Source organism: Scyliorhinus torazame, chromosome 13, assembly GCF_047496885.1.
Source record: "Scyliorhinus torazame isolate Kashiwa2021f chromosome 13, sScyTor2.1, whole genome shotgun sequence".
In the NCBI taxonomy this organism is placed as follows: Eukaryota; Metazoa; Chordata; class Chondrichthyes; order Carcharhiniformes; family Scyliorhinidae; genus Scyliorhinus; species Scyliorhinus torazame.
In genome coordinates, this window is record NC_092719.1 from 189,019,859 (window position 1) to 189,040,998 (window position 21,140).

Sequence of the window (21,140 nt, forward strand, 5' to 3'; positions counted from 1 at the left end):
CAATGTTAAAAAAAATATTTGGATGCTCACTTTGTGTGCTGTAACCCACATGACTAGACCAAGGGAATTCAGCCAAGTGTCCTCCTTTTCCCTGCAAATAACCCAACACCCACATTTGACAAGGACACAAAAGGTAATTTGTCTGAACAATCCTCAACTCTAACAAAAGCAGAAACACATTTGTCCCTTTGCCAAATTGCACTTTTCTTGCATATCATTTTGGCACTAGTTTAGACCAATCTTTGGTTGGCCAAATGACCCAATTTGGTCCTGCAAAATTCTGCACCCTGGTATTCAGTCAGCTTGATATTAAATTTAAATTATTGCAGTGCATATTGGATGGAAGTCTTGGTTCTAGATAATCACAAATTGGGTCTAGTCTCAACAAAACTTAACTGTTGGGAATTATAGATCATAGTTTTTTCCAAGGGTATGGTGTTCAGGCTCAAAGCCGTGTTAGACTGTATACGGAATTATTTCAGTAATTGGCAATCGTACTTTTGCTGATGTGTCAATGTTGTACTGGCGTATTACATAGAATACTGCACAGAAGCTGATTGAGCCACCTCTACTATTCCATGCAACCTTGCCAACACACCTTTCTCCTTCACAGACAAGGGGAAGCTAGCCAAGTACATTTTGTTTTCTTCATTTGTGGGATATAGGTAGTGCTGGCTAGGCCAGCATATATTGCCCATCCCCAAGTGTCCTTCTTGAATTGCTACAGTCCATGTAGTGTAGGGACATGCACAGCACTGCTAGGGAGGGAGTTCCAGGATTTTGACCCAGCAACAGTGAAGGGATGGTAATATATTTCATAGTGAGGATGATGAGTGGCTTGGAGGAGAACTGCCAGATGGTGGTGTTTCCCTATGTCTGCCACCCTAGGTGGTAGCAGTCAGGGTTTGTAATATGTCGTCTAGACCCTTGGTGAGTTCCTGCAATTCATCTTGATCGCTGGAATGAAGAACTTGTCGTATGAAGAATGTTTGAGGACTCTGGGTCTGTACTTGGAGTTTAGAAGGATGAGAGGGGATCTTATTGAAACTTACAGGATAGAGTGGACTTGGAAAGGATGGTTCCACTTGTAGGAAAAACTAGAACCAGAGGACACCATCTCAGACTAAAGGGATGATCCTTAAAACAGATGAGGATTTTTTTCAGCCAGAGGTTGGTGAATCTGTGGAACTCTTTGCCGCAGAAGGCAGTGGAGGCCAATTCACCGAGTATCTTTAAGACAGAGATAGATACTTGATTAATAAGGGGATCAGGGGTTATGGGGAGAAGGCAGGAGAATGGGGATGAAAAAATATCAGTCATGATTGAATGGCAGAGCAGACTCGCTGGGCCAAGTGGCCTAATTCTGCTCTTGTGTCTTATCTTGAAGATGGTACTTGCTGAACTATTTCAAATAGTTGAAAATGCCGCATTCTAATTAGGATTAAAAAAATTCGAAAATGTTTACCAGATTTAAAAGGGACCTATCTGAATGAACCATAGTTTGGAACCTCCATAGTTTGGAACCTCCCTGCACATGTAATCTAATACAACCCTTCTGTATTTTACAAAGTCTCCATTAAGTCACCGTTCACCTTTCTGGTGTTTCTTTCATTTTCGTGAACAAAAATAATTACATTTCAAAATATGAAATTATTCAAAATTTGAAAGCCATAAATATAGTTTTGCTATTTTTTTTATTAAGTTTTGTCTACTATGGAAATAATCTTATATAATTAAATTATATATGTAGTTAAGTTCTGTAAAAACATATTACATTATATGGTTTAAACTTTAAATTCTAATACAAAGACAGTCCAGAATCAGAGTGGTTTAGCCGTTCACAGATATCAGGTTGCTCATTCCACTGAAGTAGGATTTTTCGTTCTCACACATAATCTCAAAATGTAGAGGTCTCCTGCAGAAGTTACATTCAGCAGAGGAATGGGACTTCAACTCCAATCCAACATTCTTCCAGGTTACCAGTAGTTTTTCTGTTCAGAAAATATGAAACATGACTTAGTCCATTTGTACTGTTTCATATTACCAAGATTTGATATTACCAAGATTAGTAATCAATTATAAAAACTACTGTAAATACATATAGTCAAAGTACAAGAGGTTGGTGGGGTGGCAGAGGAAGAGATGGGGAATGCAGGTAAATATTTGGGAAAATGTACAATTTTAATTGATTTTAGACTAGGATGGGCAACCAATTCAGTGGGGAACAAAACACGTCCAAGCCCATGCCACCCAACCCTCAAGAAATGTGGAATCGTGCAGGTTTAGCTCATTCTGTACCTACAAGCTACATGACAAAACAAACCATTCAACTGAACCAGTCCACCAAGTGAACTGCTAGTCCCAGAACCTCTGCCTTTAACACCATCTCACTCAAATAAGTTTAAATCCAGCTTGCTATCTTTTCGATATTTCTTTAGATCTACTTACCAACAAAATTATTCATCATCTCAGGGGTGTGATGTGGGGTTGGGGCAATACGCAAGAGCTCCTCACCACGTGCAACAGTGGGGTAGTTGATAGCTTGGACGTAAATGTTGTATTTGCTGAGCAGTTCATCACAGATTTCAGTGTTTTTAGCCGCATTTGCAACCTGAAGACAGGATAAATATACAATTTGAAACGTCAACTATTATTTCAATTTGCATTAGTAAAACAAAAATGTGACCATCTTCTTTGGCATCTTTTATTGCCTACTCCACTTCAAATTTTCTCACTTCAATTCACTCTTCAAATGGAGTTGAAGTTACTGGCCTTAAACTGCTACCTCACAGCACCAAGGACCCAATTTTGATTCCGACCTTGGGTGACTGCCTGTGTGGGGCTGGGACATTATCCCTCGTCCATGTGGGTTTCCTCTGGGTGTTCAGGTTTCCTCCCACAGTCCAAAGATGTGCAGGGTAGGTGGATAGGCCATGCTAAGTTGCCCCTTAGTGTCCAAAACGTAGATGGGATTATGTGGATAAGGCAGATGACTGGTCCCAGGTAGGATGCTCTTTTGAGGGTCGGTGTAGACTCAATGGGCCAAATGCCCTCCTTCTGCCCTGTAGGGGCTGCCCAACCCAGTCATTTTGCAACATTTAGACATTTTCTTACCAATGAGATAGAAGGAATTAATTTAGGAAGTAGTAGGGAGAGAGAAGAACACAAAGAAAAACAAAGATTTTAAAAATCGATACCTACTCTGATTGGGATGATGTGACTGGGACAATGAACCACAGGGAAACCAGTATCCATAAGCAACTGACGCATGTGTTTTACATTGCGTTGATGTCTGCGACGCAGTGCACGACCTTCTTCACTTTTCAGGAATTGGACGGACTGCAAAGCACCAGACAGTAACATAGGTGGTAATGAGGTAGTGAAAATGAAGCCAGCAGCATACGACCGGACAGTGTCTATAAGGGATGCAGTACTGGCTATGTACCCTCCAACGCAACCAAACGCTTTTCCTGCAGCAAAAAACAAAGAAAAATCATTTTCCACACTTCACTAGAGTACAAGTGAAGCACTTCAGCAACTGAGGCCAAAGCATGAAAGATGCTCTTTAGTAAAATAATCTTCAAAAGACACCCTTTACTTCATTGTTCATACTTGCATTGCCTGCCCAAACTGTTTGGCAAGATAATAGCTCATTTGTAGACTTCTACTTTTGATCTTTTTCTAAATTCTGTTGTAACCATTGATATCTGTAACTACAGATCTAATATTCTGCATAGCTGGCTCCACAAAAATTATGATCTTGATAAGTGGTGCTATTGTTTGAAGTGAGAAGGCTTCAGGCAGATTCAGTAGCAAGAGCTTGGTTTACACTTCTCTTAAGCTAAACATTTTTCCAGGTCATTGGCAAATGACAGCAACTCAGAAATAAATTTGCTTCAACTACAAGGTCAAACTGACATGACTACTGGTAATGAACAGTACATGAGGTTCGAGATCATCATGCATCGAGATGAGTACCAGTAACCCAGCTGTTTTATTCACAGTCCAAGTAAAGTCAATATAGCCCCAGATGACCATACACCACTTTCCCCTTTGAGGGAGAGCTGACTGGTGGGAATTTAACCGGAGGATCATCACTCCTAGGTGAGGGCAAGGTTGAGAAGGCAGGGCCTTCGTTAATAACCTCAGCCGATACAGGAATTGAAACTGCACTGTTGGCCTTACTCTGCATCACAAAGTAGCTGTCCAGCTAACGGAGCTAAACCAGCCACATTCACTACCAGTCAGCTCTCCCTCTCAAAAGGAGTAAGCAGCCTACCATCTAGGACTACAGTAACAAAGAATCAAACCATGAAAAATTCAAACTGGTACACATTGAAAAGTAGAAATCAAAAAATCAGCAGTATTTATTTAGACAATCTTCCATTTTGCAACGTTCTATATCAGCTTTCTTTTTGGGGAAGAGTTATAGTGGGTTTTGGGGTGAAGTGACGAGTCATTAGTGGGTGGGCTGACTTCAAGGTGTTCTTGTTTCTAGAACATGCAAAAACTTCACCTGAATGAGCATTATCCAAGTTAACTTTTCTAAAAATCCCACTTTACATCTTCCAGACCAGTTACTTTTTCAAAAATTAAAAAACAAAACCCCAGAGAGCACACAGGTAGGTTATAGGTGTGCATAACGGAGTAAAAATCCTTTAGCTGCTAGGAGATTCAGACACGAGCCAATTAGACAACCCAATTATTTTTTGCACATGTTCAATGTAATATTCTCAATTCAGTTTTGGTATTAATTTTACAAGCTGCTTTTTAAAATGAGTCAATAAATCCAATTGGAGCACAGCTTTACTCAATGGTCTGCAATCCAAAAGGATTGCAAGAGGGTTTGAGTATTAAAAAGTCTTGCTTGCAGATATGCAAAGCCTTGGTAAGTATACCTGGAGTATTCTTTGGCGGTTTTGGTCTCCTTGTCCAGGGAATGACATACTTGCCATAGCAGGGAGCGCAATAGCATATCAAACTGATGGAATTTAACCGGAGGATCATCACCATATGAGGAGAGATTAAAGAGACTGGGCCTACATTCCCTAGAATTAAGATGGAGGTGATCTGATTGAAGCATACAAATTTCTTACAAAGCTCAACAGGATAGATGCAGGAGGGCTTTTCCCTTGATTGGGAGAGGGGAGATCTAGGACCAGGGTAGACATCTCAGACCTAGGCCATTTAGGACTAAAAGGAAGAGTTTCTTCACTAGTGGTTGAGAATCTTGGAATTTTGTACCCCAGAAAACTGTGGAGGCCCAGTCAAAGATTGGTAGACTTAAAGAGATCAAGGGAAGATGGTGGGAAAATAGTGTTGAGGTAAAAGATCAGCCATGATCTAGTTGAGTGGCAGAGCAGAGACTCGGGGTGAAATGGCTGAATGGCGGAGCAGACTAGAGGGGTGAAACGGCCGACTCCTGCGCCTCTTTCCTATATTCCATCTACTGACATTTTTAACAAACAGATCATTTTTCCACCACTGGCCTGGGTAAACCCTGACAGTTATCTATGGATTGCAACCAGCTGTCAAGGCAACTGCAAGAGGAATCAGTGGCTTATGTTCTTCCCCATCACTGATCTTAAGTGAATCCTGGAAAAATTACTTTTGAATTGCAGCCAGCTGCTAAAGAACAGCGCTGCGTGCATAGGATAAATAAAGCTTCAAGCTGATCTCATAATAACAATATTTTGTTATTGTAAACTACAGATGGACCAGACCTTTGATACTGCTCATGGGGAATAAATGGGCAACAGTTTGAGTATCTTCGCAAACATATTTTAGCTGGAGCTTTAGAAGCGTCCCACATGTCAAATGAATTGAATTGGTATATTAGATTTTGTGGGATGGATTTGAAAACTGAACCTTAAAACCTTTCACTTTGGAAAAAGAAAGCATGAAATGCGATTTTCTGTGGGGGACTTTCAGCTTTCCCTTACCATAAAATTGCAACATCCTGCATGAGCGCTTTTGATTAAAATGTGCTCAAAGCTACTACGCAATGAGTTGTGAGTAACTGCCAAGTTAGAGCCCCGACCCATTGATTTGAGAGAACACAGAAACAGCTTTTAGTCCAAAACCATCTTCCAATGCTGGACTGAATGGTTTATAAAACGTTAAGTTGACATACTATCCACCTAACCTGCACATCTTTGGGTTGTGGGAGCGAAACCCACACAGCCATGGGGAGAATGTGCAAACTCCACACAAGACAGTGACCCGGATCCTCGCGCCGTGAGGCAGCAGTGCTAACCACTGGGCCATCGTGCCCAGAGATGGATTGAAACACTACTGCAAGTTTTGTTTGTGATTTACTGCACAGAAAAAAACAAGTCCATTTGCTACTCAGCTATTCTCATTCTACAGCTGCAGTCCTCTAAATTAAACCATTTCAAATATGTACCCAGCTCTTTTGCAACCTTCAATGGAATCTCCACCCACCACTCTGAAGCATCACATTCCAAACCCCAACTCTAATAAAACGTTTCTCCACATCTCATTCCTAACTCTTGCTGACCATCTCAAAATTGTGACCCCTAGACACTGATTTACCAACTAGTGGAAACAGAATATCCTTTTATACCCTGTCAAATTGTTCAGAATTCTGAATACCTTAAGTCATCACTTCATCTTCTTGACTCCAAGGGGAACAAGCCCAATTGCTCCAATCTTTGTTTGTATCCAAAATTCCTCATTCCTGGTATAACTCTAGTAAATCCCCTCTGCACTTTCTGGGGGTTCAGCATCCTTCCATAGATAAGATGCCCAGATGAACACAATATTCCAAATGTGGTCTGACCAATGATTTGTAGAAGTGTAGCATCCTTGCTTTTGTACTTATGCCTCTACTTATAAACCCAAGGATCCTAGAAGCCTTAACTGTTTCAACTTGCCTGGCCACCTTCAGATAATTAAGCATTTGAACCCAGAGGTCCCTCTGCTCCTATACTCCCCTCAAGTTGTACCATTGAGCCTATATTGTTCCCCATGTTTCTTCTACCAAAATGCATTACCTCATTTCTCTGCATTGAAGTTCATCTGGGAAGTGTCTGCCCATTTGGCCAACCTGTCAATGTGCCTCTGAAGTCACTCAGCGTCATCCTTACAATTCACGATTCTCCCTAGCTTCGCATCATCTAAAAAATTTAGAGATGTGCCCTCAATAAAGCCAGCGAAAGCAAGTGTCCCAACATGGAGCCCTAGGGAACACTACTTTCAATTTGTCTCAGTCTGAAAAATGCCCATCTATTCCTGCCCTTTGTTTCCCATCTCTTGGCTGCCAAGAACCCATCAATTTCAAACATTTGTTAACCAACCTGCCACATGGAATCATATGAAATGCGCCCAAATATACAATATCCATGGCACTACCCGGGTCACCCAATTCAATTTTTCAGATATGACTTGCCCTTGACAAAGCCATGTTGCCTGTCTATATTTATCCTCCATCAGTTTGATGTCAAGCTGACACGTCTGTAGTTTCCTGGGTTATCCTTTTTCCTTTTTTAAACAACGGTGTCATATTTTCAATCCTCCACTCCCCCGGGACGAACAAGTGTTCAGAAAGTCCAGGAAAATTTCTGTCAATGGCTCTGCATTATGCTCCTTTAAATCTAGGATGCACCCCATCTGGGCCTGGTGACATCCCAACCCAAGTGCTGCCAGCCTTTAAGCCTTCTTTATCTATCACCATACTGCTCTGTTGCTCAACACACACACATTTTGAACTGGGCCATTGTCATCATCTTCTAATTTGGTAAAGAAAAAAGCAAAGTGAGACTGGGGTGTCACTTTGAAAGGATGCCCCGACCTCAGTGAGCTTGGGTCCCCCACAGACAATGCCAACACCTGCAGACGTGGGCATTTCCCCCTCTATAGGGGTCACTGAGGCCCCCCCCTTCCCCAACCTTAATGACGTCTCTCCGAACTACCCCTTCACCCACCCCCCGCCATTGGCATGGCCCCTTCAGGTTCCAACCCTTGGCACTGCCCAGGTGCACTATCCTGTCCCCGATCACCATGGGGAGGGGGGGAGAAAGAAAGAAGAAATAGAAAAGAGGGGCCTACAATGGCTTCAGAGACCTCCCCGGAGTGACCATCACACCCATGTGGAGACCTGTACCAATCAACGCTAGGTTAATGCCTCACCAGTGTAGCCATGCGCCAGCAGAATGTTGCCTCAATCAGGCCACACATTTAAATATTATCAGATCACAGAGGGTGCTGTGGGTCGTGTGACTCGCGTGTGGTTTTGGACCTGGCACCATGCCAAATTTGGGCCTCTCCAGCAATGCTCTCAGCACAACGAGATCAGCACCAGGCGTACACAGGCAAAAAGTGCACTCGTGTGTTACAATGTTTTTCTTCCTTCTAATTAAAGTAACCCCAAACTTGTAACTCATCTGGAACACAAAAGGACTTGTAGAAGTTACTGGAAGCAAAGACGGATACCAAGAACGAAAACAAATAACCCAAAAATTAGTTATAATGAACACCCACTGTAGAGAAAATCCTCAACCTTCAGATCAAAGTCTTCACTTCTAACCTTGTGTTCACATGCTCTATTATATTCAGTTCATTTTGCTTACCCAGCGTTCCAGATATTATATCCATTTTGTGCATGACTCCATCTCGATCACCTATTCCTCCACCCCGAGAGCCATAAAGGCCAACAGCATGGACTTCGTCGACAAAAGTTATTGCACCATATTCATGTGCTACATCACACATTTCCTCCAAAGGACAGACTGCACCTAAGGATAGCATATTTAATAGTCTGTTACCAAAGTTGGGAAAACATTTAAAACATGTACATTTTTGAAAGACATTTAAATATCAAAAAGTACAAATTGAGATTGAGGCTTGGGGCTGTGACCAACCAAGTTGAATTTCATTTAAAAATGGTGTAGTCTAGATGATTATCATTCTCAAGTGTTTCACAAATGCATTTTAAATCTCAATCAAATGTGGAATTGGATTAGACAGTTTCTCCAATTGTTACACCTTTGGTGTAACAGCCAACTGCCCACATTTTTGGAAACACTTCCTCCAAATTATATTGGCAAAACTAGCATTCTATTCCCTCCCCATCCTAATTCAAGCTTCTTCTACATTCTTGAATTCCTTTACTCCCCTCCATTCTTCCTTCAGTACCAATGCATAATAATAATACTTTTGTCACAAGTAGGCTTACATTAACACTGCAATGAAATTACTGCAAAAAGCCCCTCATTGCCACATTTCGGCGCCTGTTCGGGTACAGAGGGAGAATTCAGAATGTCCAATTCACCTAACAGCATGTCTCTCGGGACTTTAAAAAAAATTTTTTTATAATCACTAGCAAAAGATTTTCTTCTCCTTCAGCAGTGCTTCACAAGTGAAAGGGTTCCCATCTTTACACGGTGGATAGGAATTCTGATAAGCACTGACCTTCAGCAAACTTGAAGCAAGGACTCTTTCCACTAACTGCTGCAATGTGAAACAGCAGTAAGGAGAGGGGCCATGTTAGCTTTTTAAAAACAGTTTTAGTTTCAAGCTGTAGATGATGACTGTATTCTTAAAACAAATCGGAAATTCATGAAACACATTAATGCAGACCAATCAGAAGTGCATTATTGCAACCAGAATGCCATCTGGGAAAAGTTGACAAAAAATGAGATCAATTGTTCATGTTAGAAACAAATAAAGTTTGTTCCATGTTGTGTTTTTAAAGAGAGCTTACAATTATTGACATGTTGTACCAACACTGGCCACATATGAACCCTTACACACTGAAAAATCAAGTTACCCATAAACCAGGGTTTCCTGAACTACGGTTTGTGACCCCCAAACAGGTCACAAAACAATTTTTGTGGTCGTGAGCTTCATAGCAGCAATGGCTGCTGTGCAACTTGGACTGAATACCACTAGCTTCTAGGTCCTTGCAAAGCCTTTCTTCCCCCCCCCGCCCCCTATGGTGGGATGGCCTAGACATATCTTAAAGGCCTGATTGCCACTGCTGCTAAAAAAAAGCTGCAGCTTGAACCCTTCTCACCCGACATCTGAAGCCACAGCTACACCCACCCTTCAGTATCTAAAGACCTCTACAACCACCCCATTCAACAACTCAAACTCAGCTTCTAGGGTCACATGAAAAGACACACTGGGGAAAAAAAGTTTGAGAAACACTGCCTTAAACCAACTCACATTACATACATTGTTAGGAAATGCAAATGTTGCTAGATCAGCTTGGCAAATTTTCCAATTTGCTTTGATTAATTTGCTGCTGTAAATTCACAAGCGACAGTAGTTCCCCTTAAAATTTAAAGTCTGTCTGCAGTGCATACCATCCATTGAATGGACCGTCTCAAAGGCTACAATCTTTGGAGTAGCTGGGTCTGATTTCTTCAACAGCTCCCGTAGATGATGAACATCATTGTGACGAAATATAAACTTGGGAACACCACTATTCCGTATCCCTTGAATCATGGAGGCATGGTTCCCAGCATCAGAGTAGATTTCACAGCCTAATCACAATAACAAAAAGGTAAACTTTCAGGATATGAATAGAACACTTGGGAGATCAGTGTATCAAAGCAAAGACTGCAGATGCTGTCAATTAAGTGAATTTTAATATTGTCCCAATAATGCACGTGAATTATGCAAGTGGACCGCCACAGAAGACACATCCAGAGTAAATAACTCAACTACTAGGGAGCTGAAGGAATGCCAGAGAACGTGTGTGTCTGGATGGCATCAACGCAGGAGCAAATGGATAAAGGAGGGGGAAGGGAAGTAGCCCACAAATAGACTTCTAGAAGACAAAAGTATGAATTGGGGCAGTGAAAAAGGAGCCATTGCTGAAATGTGGTCTGACTATGATTGGCTGGAGACGAATAGAGCCAAGGAAGGAAAACCCCAGTGAGCTGGAGACAGGAAAGGTGTTGGAGGACAGAGGAGGTTGGTATGTTTTATCATGTTAAAAACTATTGATGGATCGTGGAAAGAATGCACCAGTCATTTTAACAGGGTAGATTGCATGGCCCAAGGGGGTTTAACATGAGAGATAACAATGGTGAGAAACTCAGAAGTTGGACCATGAAAATCTTAAGGGATTCAGTAATATTTGGCAGGTGGAGCAAGTGTAGCCTGGGAAGGAGACTTTGCTAAGAGGTCAGGGTCAGAACTGTGAATTTGGACTCCCCAGTGGTCATTAGAGACAGCACATACCTGTGCCGTACAAATCAGAAGGTCACAGGTTTGGTGCTGAATGAGCAGAGCGGAGCCAGAATTTGTAAGGACACTACATTTAGTGTCCCACATCCCTTGGATAATGAGGGGGGAGATTTAATCAGGTCCTGCTTTGATTAATATCCAATTTGAGACTTTATGGATAGTAGGACGGTTGATTAGGTCTTCCAACTCACATGAAGAATTAGGGGCATTAGTGAGAAGTACCTACAGTTTTTTTTTAATAAACGGAAAATCAACACCTTCAGGTGAGGGCTATGGTAAATACTGCCTAAATAGGCCATTGAGGTATAATAGCTGGCAAATTTAAATAGCAACTCATACCTGGGAGCATTTTGGCCAATGTAAAGAGGGTAGAATCGTTGGCCACAAAGCATGATGAGAATAGTAGTGCTGCATCTTTGCCATGGAGATCAGCTAATTCATGCTCTAAATCAACATGATACTTGCTGGTTCCAGAAATATTCCTGGTCCCGCCCGCTCCAGCACCATGACATCGAAGGGTATCCCTAGAAAAAGATGGTAATAATGGCAAAAAATGTTATGCATGCAATTAAAGACGTTATGTATTTAAACATCCTCAATACCACAATTTTGTACTGATATCTAATGTTGCCTACATAGATCATAGCAGGGTCCCACATTAAACAACTCTTCACACACCAACCTGGATACTAATAGGAGGGATAAAAGATGGTCTTTGACCATGCTGCACTTCTGATGGGACTATATCCAAAGAAAAATGTTAAATGCAACGGACAAGGAATGGCTCAAGCTCATTAAAAACAAATTCCAAGAGTGAAACCAGTACTGTAAATCCCTCCGAAGGATTCTGAAGTCTTATGGGACACGTTGCAGCATACTTCCAGGGTAGCTCAATTCATAAACTCACATGATAGACGCCACAACTCTGGAGTGGCGACTCATTCCAAGGTAATCATTGCTGCACCAAACAGAAACCTCCTTCTTGACACTGACAGAATTGGAGTAGTCATCTGCCATGGGAAACACATCAGCACGACGATTCACAGTTTTGAAGACACGATAAGTATGATCCTTCTTCTTTTCATCAATCTTCTTTTCAAAAAAACCATCGTATTTGAAAGCCGAAACAGCTGCACAAGTACAGAATAAAGTTTTAAAGCTTAGAAATAAATCCAAGTAACATGAACGCGTCTGTTCAAAATACAAGTTTTGTAAGATTGGCATTCTTGCAGTTTTATTTTGTTGTAGACTCACATTTTGGCATGTTGTCCTGAATGAGATGAGAAATTGAAGACTTTTGCTTTGCCACATTCAGACTCTTCAGCAGACTAGTTTCCTTTTGTACACCTGCCTTTCTGAGGTTGGCAATAGCCGGATTAACTGAAGTCACAGCTAATTCTGGAGAGGATAAGCAGTACATTAGGTATGCAGTCATGCCCATGTCATAAGCAAAACAAAATCAATATAATTGCTACTTTAACAAAAGTGCGCAAAAGTCAATTCAGTAGCCTCGGGCACTTGAATTCTAAAAATAACTACCATCCAAACTGCCAGGTTGCGCAAGATTCAATTATGAAATGACTAGATCATGCACAGCAGTAAGAGACTAACAGCTTATTTATATATTGTCATTTGTAGTATAGAAATTGGCTGCCACATCTGCCAACAAAGGTTGTAAAGCACTTGGTACATCCTGCTGACACAATGGTATTATACAAATTCAAGTTTGCTCTTTGACAGCAGTCTTCAAGATTAAAGTACACCAAAATGAAATTGTGATTTAAAAGAAAAAAAAAAATCTAGATCATCCTACCTTTTCTCACAGCATGCATCTGTTGCACATCCTCTGAAAGCTCCACACTGGCTTTTCGGACAACAGTACTCTTGCCATGGCTCATCTCACCAGCAAGAAATGGGCATTTGGAAGCAACTGCCTGACCAGCATTAGGTACTGGGTGTCCGGAGGGAAGCTGGGGAGCCGGAACACTTGGAGCTGAAGCCGAGTTAGTAGGTTCTGTGGTACATGAAGAAAAGTATGCTCAAAAGAAAAGTTTGAAATTAAATCACGAGAAACTATTCATCATAAATAAGAGAAAATCAAGTGCTTGTAAATGGAATGTCTATATTTTAAATAATGTAAACATAATGTGCGCCGATCATAGAGAATCAGATTTTAAAAACAGTCCAAATTGAGGTAGTTTCTCCCCACATCTGCTACCCAAACAAACTCACTAAAAAAGATCACCACCACTTTGCAGTGTCAAAAAAATATGTGCCCAATCGAATGGCCTCACCATGCCCAACCCGGTGATGCAACAAGGCAATTAAATCTAGATATGCCTCTCAAGATTTACAATGCTCTGGATGCCCCATGAGATCTTGTGAGAAGTCACGATCTGGATCTTGCCCACCCAGGTGACACTGCCAGTTCAGTGTGTGCTGGGGATCGATGCCCAGGGGTGAGGTTTGGGTGGGGCTGGCAGCATTTAAAAATGGGACCCCAATCTCTTCCTGCACCGACGAGCTGGAGGCAAGTGTGGCCTCGGTGGGGCATTGTTCGCAGAGGTCCCCAGAAAAACCAAAGTTCCCTTTGATAGCAGGATCATTTCCAGCATTGCAGGCTCCAAGAAACCCCATTATCCATGCACAAATGCCCCCCCCCCCTCCCCAGTTAGATTACGCCCTATAGTTCACTTCAGCCAAGCTATTACAAGGGAAGGAGCCTGTGACCTCAACCTCTAAAATCAATGGATTGCAGGTTAAGTTCTACAGCAAATGGTTTCAGAATCAATTTTGCCAATTTAATCTATTGATAAGCCTCACAGGATATTTTAATGGTCTAAAATCACAAGCAGGAATGACTGTATTCTAACTGTCTTATTCCCTTCAAACATTTTGCATTTACATAAAAACAGTTCCCCAAAATTATAAGCAACTCCTTACTCTCATTCACTGGCGTGGTTTCTTTGGTCTGTTGACAGTGAGCAGCAGAGGTGGCTACAGTACGCGTTACAGGCTTGGCTCCTGCTCTCATCATCATAATGGGGCAGTGTTGTGCATAATAGATCAGTGATTTGCCAGCCTTCTGAAGAAAAGTCTGGGATACACGAGAAAGGAATGGGCAGCGACGAACAACTGCCTCCATTGCAGCTCTTAATCTATAGGGAAAGAAAGTGGTTTAATGTGAAGACTTTGTTGTTCAAGTACATTCATTGATTGCAACACCTCGGACTTTTATGAACAACCAAGAAGATTACACTTCAGAAAACAAATCGAAGCACGCACAAGATTTATGGTAATGATTCACAAATTTAATCAGGGATGTTAGAATTACAGGAAAGGGGGACCAACTGAAGGGAAGAATTAAAATAGGTTGTGCTGCACAAAACAAAAGCCAACTCGACAGCCTGAATCCAGATACAGAAACAGGTTTGACTGGTTGGGGCTGGGAGAGGAAGTCTTACTTTTCAACCTTTGTGAGGTAGGAGAGCAAACTTAGAAGATAATAAATGGAATAGAAAAAACAAAATTCAGCACTATTTCAACTGCAGGGCAAGGGAATAATCAATACAACTGGCAAAGGATAAATTTGGGACTCAAATTAGCAAGCACTTCACACAAAATGTTTAATAGGTCAGTCTTACTCAGGTCAGATAAGAGACTCATCAACTTGCACTTCCAGCATATTATGGCATAAAGTATTTGCATATTGAAGCACACAGGAGAATGACTGAACAGCATACACCAGGAAGTGTACAATGTAAATAAAATGACAACAAGCTTTTAATCTATATTAAAAAGACATACAATCAACTCTTGCCCCCAAAAAAGTCTTCAAACTGATGCTATATTATGGAAAATAATCTAGTAGTGATTTTCCTTTGGCTTGTTTTTAAACCAAGTGGCACTCCATCTTGACAATTATCACCTCCAGGATCTTGTTGGACATTGGGACGGATTTTAAATTTGAGCTACAGATTGCAGTTTTTAAATAGAAGCAAAACTAAATTTCTTTCAACATGCTGCAGTCAATCTTTACTGTTCAAGGAAACAAAAGTTTGTGTTCAATCAGATTCTATCTACTGGACCAGCACAAGAATAAAATATAAAAATCCATTAAGAAATCAGAAGATTGGGCAATCTAGAGAAAACCTAGCCATTCATTGCAATATTTAGAATCCAAATTAAATGCAAAATCTCAACTGACCAGCTCTCAAACGTAAACCCACCTGAATGAAGAGTTCCTCCATTGGTAATTCAGATACTGAACAGCAAACACACACCTCAAAAAGCTCATATTTATTAGACTCTCGCAAACACAGGAGAAAACATATAGCTTCAAGCTCGGGTGTGCAAGATACCATCTAAAATTTCCACAGTCGAGAGCCTCGAAATAAGACTCCGGAATTAGACAGCTGGTTCTGACATCCTTATCATCTCTTTGTGCACTGAGACAATAAGACAGAGAGGTTTCTATTATGTTCAAAGAGATAGGCTGCTGGAAATAACCCCGCAGTCTCCAAGCCTTAGGTGGAGAACATTTACTGGCATATTACACAATTTAAATACATCGGGGAAATGTTAACTACACGTACATAAAAATAAACTTACAAGGCAACAGGTTTGATCCTACACCTTGAGCTCCCAATGTCAGTTGTGCACCTTGGTAAATTCCCTGCATCCTCTTGCCCCTCCCTAGCAACTTGTTCAAAGATTAATTAAACAGCAGTGTGGGAGCACAATCCACACCAGGAGACAGAAAGAAAACAAATATAGCAGCTGAGAAATTGGATAGCCTAACAAGAGCGATGAGAAAAATAGTTTCTCAGAATAAATTATAAATAGGTCAATTATATGAAAACACAGGTCAGTACAACTTGTTATATTCGATTTCAGTAATAGCAACTAGATAACGTGGATGAGCTAAAGCTTCTATTACAAACCAGGTATAGGTTGATTAATACAGCCGCCCATGTACAGGTTGATTAATACACAGTTGCTGTTTGGATGACCAAGTTGTTCCTGATCTGTGCAATGCTGCTATTAAACCCCCCATGTCTCACATTTAACAATTCCTTTCCAAAAGGAATGCCACGTAGCACAAGTAATATTGGATCAGAACTACTAAAAATGGGTCAAGAAAGCCATTTGGGGTTCGAACCCAGCCCCAAGTCACTGTCCGTGTGGAGTTTCCACATTCTCCCAGTGTCTGTGTGGGTCTTGCCGCCACCGCCGCCCCCCCCACCAACCCAAAAGTGTGCAGCATTGGTAGATTGCCACACTAAACTGCCCACAAATTTATGGGAATTTTTTTTAACTAATCCCAGCACTAAATTAATTGGACAGATTATACAAACAGAGTTTGCATTGCTTGAATATAGAAGATTGTAGATTAATAAGGGGGTCAGGAGTTATGGAGAGAAATCAGGAGAATGAGGATGAGAAAAATATCAGCCATGATTGAATGGTGGAGCAGAGCTGATGGGCCAAGTGGCCTAATTCTGCTCCTATGTCTTATGGTCTCATTGTGGCTTTTAAAAACATTAACGATTTGAAAAGACAGATTTGAGGAAAGTATTTTCTGTGGTGAGGGAAAATCAAAAATGAAAAAGTCCAGAATCTTTAAAATTAGAGCTAGCCCATTTAGAACCAAAAATCAGAAGCATTATTTCCAAAGTGGTAAAATCTCGATCTCATTCCTCCTTCGCTTTTCTTCCCTGGAGTTGGAATTTTTTTCCTTGCCCTTCAGCTCAAAAATAAATATTGCATTAATAGCTTGAAAATATATATTGCATTAATTTCTGGGACGTGCAAGTGGATTTGGGAGGGTGAGGTCGAAATGGGAAAATCTTGAGTCCTTGGTGGACAACTAAAATTTACAGTTTATTATGGATAGGAGTTTGAGAACAAGCAGCTCTTTGAGCCTCATCTCAAAGCTTGCCAAAATAATGTAGCATAACACTATTTACAATCACACACATTGTCCTTTCGTGAGGTCATCCGTAAAGTGCACTCATCTAGTTTCCCTTGTACTGCTTATCACTGTTAATCATGGTGCAAACTGTAGAGTATGTTGTATTTATCCAAGCAACAAATATACCTTCACCTCTTAATATGAAATATTAAACTTAATAGGTTTCTCAAAAGGAACTCCCTATTTTAACAAGATATAAAAACAGCCAAAGTCTAAACCTGGTAGCTCAATTTTCTCATAGAACCCCTAGGGTCTAGGAAACCCATGATTTTAAGAGGATCCAATGGAAGAACTAAAGTCACCAGATTTTAAAATATTGCTGCCAATTAATGCAAGGACAGTTTTAAACGACAAGATAAGTGGTTACAATTACCACGGTCAAACAAGTCTTCTAGATACTGTTTGCCAAACCTTATTATTGCCAAACCTTATTATTACTGAAAAAAATTAAACAAAAGCTCATTCACCAAGAAAAATATGAAAAAAGTTAACTACAAAGCTATCCCTAGGGAACACTATCCCTCAAGTTTCCAAAACGCTAACAGGAGCAAAAACAAGCTCAATTATTTGCAGCCAATGTGCTTTAAAAGATAGCAATAAACATGAGGCAATCTGCTCTCAAGAACTCTATACCTGAAAGACTTCCAACAAGTGATATCCTACTATTGTTTAGCAAATATATCAATTGCCCATTCTTCTACATGCATACACACAGCTCACATGTTTCAACATGTGAGCTTTCAACATTATACCAAGCAGGCTTTTGAAAAAAAATTAATATAGACTTCCAGCAGAATGTCTCAAATAAGCATGCTGTTGCCAGACATCGTGCAAATATGAAGGAGGAAATAGTAACTTGTCTCTATTTAGATATATTGTGCAATAACATCCAAGTTGGAATATGCACAAAGAGCATAAACCTCAGACATATCTTTTCAGCACTGTTTAAGCGAGTAACAAAGCAGTATGATTACATGCAAACTTACAAATGCACCGATAATTGAAGATTTTTTCAATCCTTTATTTTTCACATAGCATGGCATACTGCCTGGGTCACATCTCAAGGGCAATTAGGGACAGGCAATAAATGCCAGCTGAGCCAATTTCTATTACATTACATTGACAATATTTATGATGCAGCACGACTATTACTCATGGCTGTCAGCAAAGCTAATCAGTGGCAATAAAGTAATTTAAATGGTGTCACTAAAAGTGAAACATATTACTTGTACCAACCATGCAACTGAGCAATGTTAATCCATTTAAAAGTATTTGAGACACTGGACAGATTAAAATATCCGTGACATTAAGACTTAAAAATAACATACAAGTGACAAAACATAATTTCACAACTGGATCAGTGAATGCTCCACAAGCAGCAACAAACATTCTTCACCCAGAAATTCAGAGTACCTGTCAAATTTCCCCTCAATCACAAACACACAATCAGCATATTTTGACAAACATTACTGTAGTAGTTGACAAAACATGGAAAAATGTTTGGCATATATTTTTTCATTAATAACAGTGGCACCTGATTTATAACACAAAGCAGACTGGAATAGTTACTATGAAATGAAAATGAAATGAAAAATCACTTTGTGACAATAAGCAATTTTCATTTCATAGTAACTGCAGAAGAGATCAGGAAAGATTAGGAAACACTCAGCAGGTCAGTCAGCTTCTGAGGAGGAGTGGAACCAAATTAATATTCCAGGCTGATAATAATAATCCTTATTGTCACAAGTAGGCTTACTTAACACTGAATGAAGTTACTGGGCAAATTTCCTAGTCGCCACATTCCAGCACCTGTTCGGGTACACTGAGGGAGAATTCAGAATGTTCAAATTACCTAACAGCACATCTTTCGGGACTTGAGGGGAAACTGGAGCATCCAGAGGAAACCCACACAGACACGGGGGAAAGTGTACACAGACAGTGACGCAAGCCAGGAATCAAACCTGGGACCCTGGCACTGTGAAGCAACAGTGCTAACCACTGTGCTATCATTGCTCTCTCCACACGTTGTCTGACCAGTTTAGCGTTCCTAGATTATCCCCCCCATCCCACCCTCCCACTGATCGCTTCTGTATGCAGCTTAGAAGATGGGCGCTTTATTATTTATTTTAGATCTGCAGCATTATTCTCTTGTTAGAGATCGACTGCCATGATTCCTATGGCAACAGTGGGCAGCAGTGGCACAGCGGTTAGCACAGGGTGCCCAAGAAACCAGGTTCAATTCCTGCCCACTGTCTGTGTGGAGTTTGCACATTCTCCCAAAAGAATTGGGTAGTCTAAATTTATATTTTAAAACATTTAAAATGACCATTCCGATCTCCAGTAAGAAGTCTTACACCACCAGGTTAAAGTCCCATACGTGTAGAGAAGAATAAAAGAAAAGATGGTCATTAACCTATGACATTCTCATTCAGGAATGTTTCCAGTTTAAACACACAAGAGGAACAGAGATCGAGACGCTGCTGGTGCTGCACAATCCAGGTATCTCCATATGATCTCAAACCACAACCAAACCCTGGCTCTCTCCCCCACCCCTGCTGCAGGGAAGCAGCCTCCCCACACCTGCAGGCGACCACTGCTGATGTCACCGAGGAACGGGGCCCATCCCCAGCCGCCACTCAAAGTCAGGAATAAAAACGTTATTCCGAAAAGGACGGTAGATAATAAACCGGGGAGGGGGTGCATCGGCTTCTTCTTACCGGCTGTTAATGCTACAGGTGACTGGGCCGGGGCGCTCGGTAAGCTGGGCTGCGCTGCGATTTGGATCCGCTCCCTGTGTTGTCCTGCACTGAGGACGAACTGGACGGAAGTCGCCCCGGAGCCGCGGCTAAGAACCTCCAGCGGTCACCAAACACCGCGAGACTTCACCAGGAAGCCCTTCCCTCCCAGCCCAGGGCCCCGCCCCGCATTGGAGACCTGCCCTCCTGACGTAACCCTCCCCCTCCTCCTGACGTAACCCTTCCCCCCCCCCCCCCCCCCGGCCGCTGTGCTCGCAGCCTCTGGAGCTCAGGCGCCCTCAGGTGTCTGCTGCCCTGTAACAACCGTGCCTGGCTGCCACTGAGCCCCAGCGGAAAGTGCTCTCGTTGAACATAAAAACTTTTTCTTGCATTTTTTAAAAATAAGCCCCACAATTCATAAAATAACTCACCCGCAAAAAAAAACCCGCCCCCCCCCCAAAAAAAAAAAATTAACTTCTAACACTTTTAATCATCTCATCCCTCTTGGCTACTTGAACCCACTCCTCCTGGTCAGGCCCATCAGTGAACTAAAACAAATCCTTTGTTCCGTGATCCTTGTGAACACACATTAGATGGGCTATTTACTATGTGACGTCAATGAGTGAAGCGCCTGTCCCTCAACAACCCGCTGCCTGTGACATCTCATCCTGACCCCAGTTGCTAAATTCAAGTCAACAGCCCCTTTTGCAAGTCAGCAACACCATCTTAATATTTATAGGACGGCAAAAGAGGAATTAAGTATGTATGGAAAGAGATAAACCCAAAACAACTTTGTTTAAACACTTAAAGCTGTGTGTTGGCCTTTGCCAAATTCACCAGGGTTAGTAGGTGAAGGGGCGGGGGTGATCTCCATTCATGATCGTCATCCAGTGACTGGAAGTGTACACACATAGAAGCTGACGCAAGAGGGAATCGAGAAGCAAATCCTGATGCAATGGCAATGAACTAGTGACCTGTGGAGTTGCAACACCAATAATATGCAAAGTGCTTTGGGACAACCCGAGATTGTGAAAGGGGCTATAAATATGCAAATCCCCCCTCCAATTTACTGGTGCCTAGCCTCCTTGTATTTGTGCTAAGGGATAGCTTCTCACTCTGTCCTCTGCTAACAAACACGTCCCTAAAATAACCACACCTCTTATTTCCCCATTATTCAGTGCTAGCGAATGAATATGACAATCAGCAGTTGTTTC

At 41.4% G+C, this 21,140-nt stretch overlaps 1 protein-coding gene across 2 annotated transcripts; it reads right to left on the reverse strand.

Moving 5' to 3' along the window:
• Positions 1-1,675: 1,675 nt before the first annotated feature.
• On the reverse strand, positions 1,676-20,067 carry LOC140388448 (5-aminolevulinate synthase, non-specific, mitochondrial-like). 2 transcript variants are annotated; one of them, XM_072472601.1, is made up of 11 exons: positions 19,909-20,067; positions 14,161-14,375; positions 13,031-13,231; positions 12,472-12,615; positions 12,125-12,347; positions 11,557-11,741; positions 10,329-10,508; positions 8,592-8,756; positions 3,202-3,470; positions 2,449-2,611; positions 1,676-1,991 (listed from the first exon to the last, which is right to left on the reverse strand). In XM_072472601.1, exons 2-11 carry the CDS (start codon positions 14,360-14,362, stop codon positions 1,831-1,833), a joined length of 1,893 nt encoding a protein of 630 aa, XP_072328702.1. In that variant the 5' UTR covers positions 14,363-14,375; positions 19,909-20,067; the 3' UTR covers positions 1,676-1,830. The 2 variants fall into 2 exon arrangements, with proteins under 2 accessions (XP_072328702.1, XP_072328701.1); XM_072472600.1 differs by lacking the exon at positions 19,909-20,067 and adding an exon at positions 15,447-15,464.
• Between the last annotated feature and the right edge of the window lie 1,073 nt (positions 20,068-21,140).

Excerpts from the sequence above, each read along its gene's own strand:
- LOC140388448 (XM_072472601.1), bottom strand. The coding sequence starts at position 14,362 with ATGGAGGCAGTTGTTCGTCGCTGCCCATTCCTTTCTCGTGTATCCCAG. Across the intron at positions 12,616-13,030 it reads GATGCATGCTGTGAGAAAAG|AATTAGCTGTGACTTCAGTT; the intron begins GTAGGATGATCT and ends TATCCTCTCCAG. Across the intron at positions 1,992-2,448 it reads GATGATGAATAATTTTGTTG|AAAAACTACTGGTAACCTGG; the intron begins GTAAGTAGATCT and ends TTTTCTGAACAG.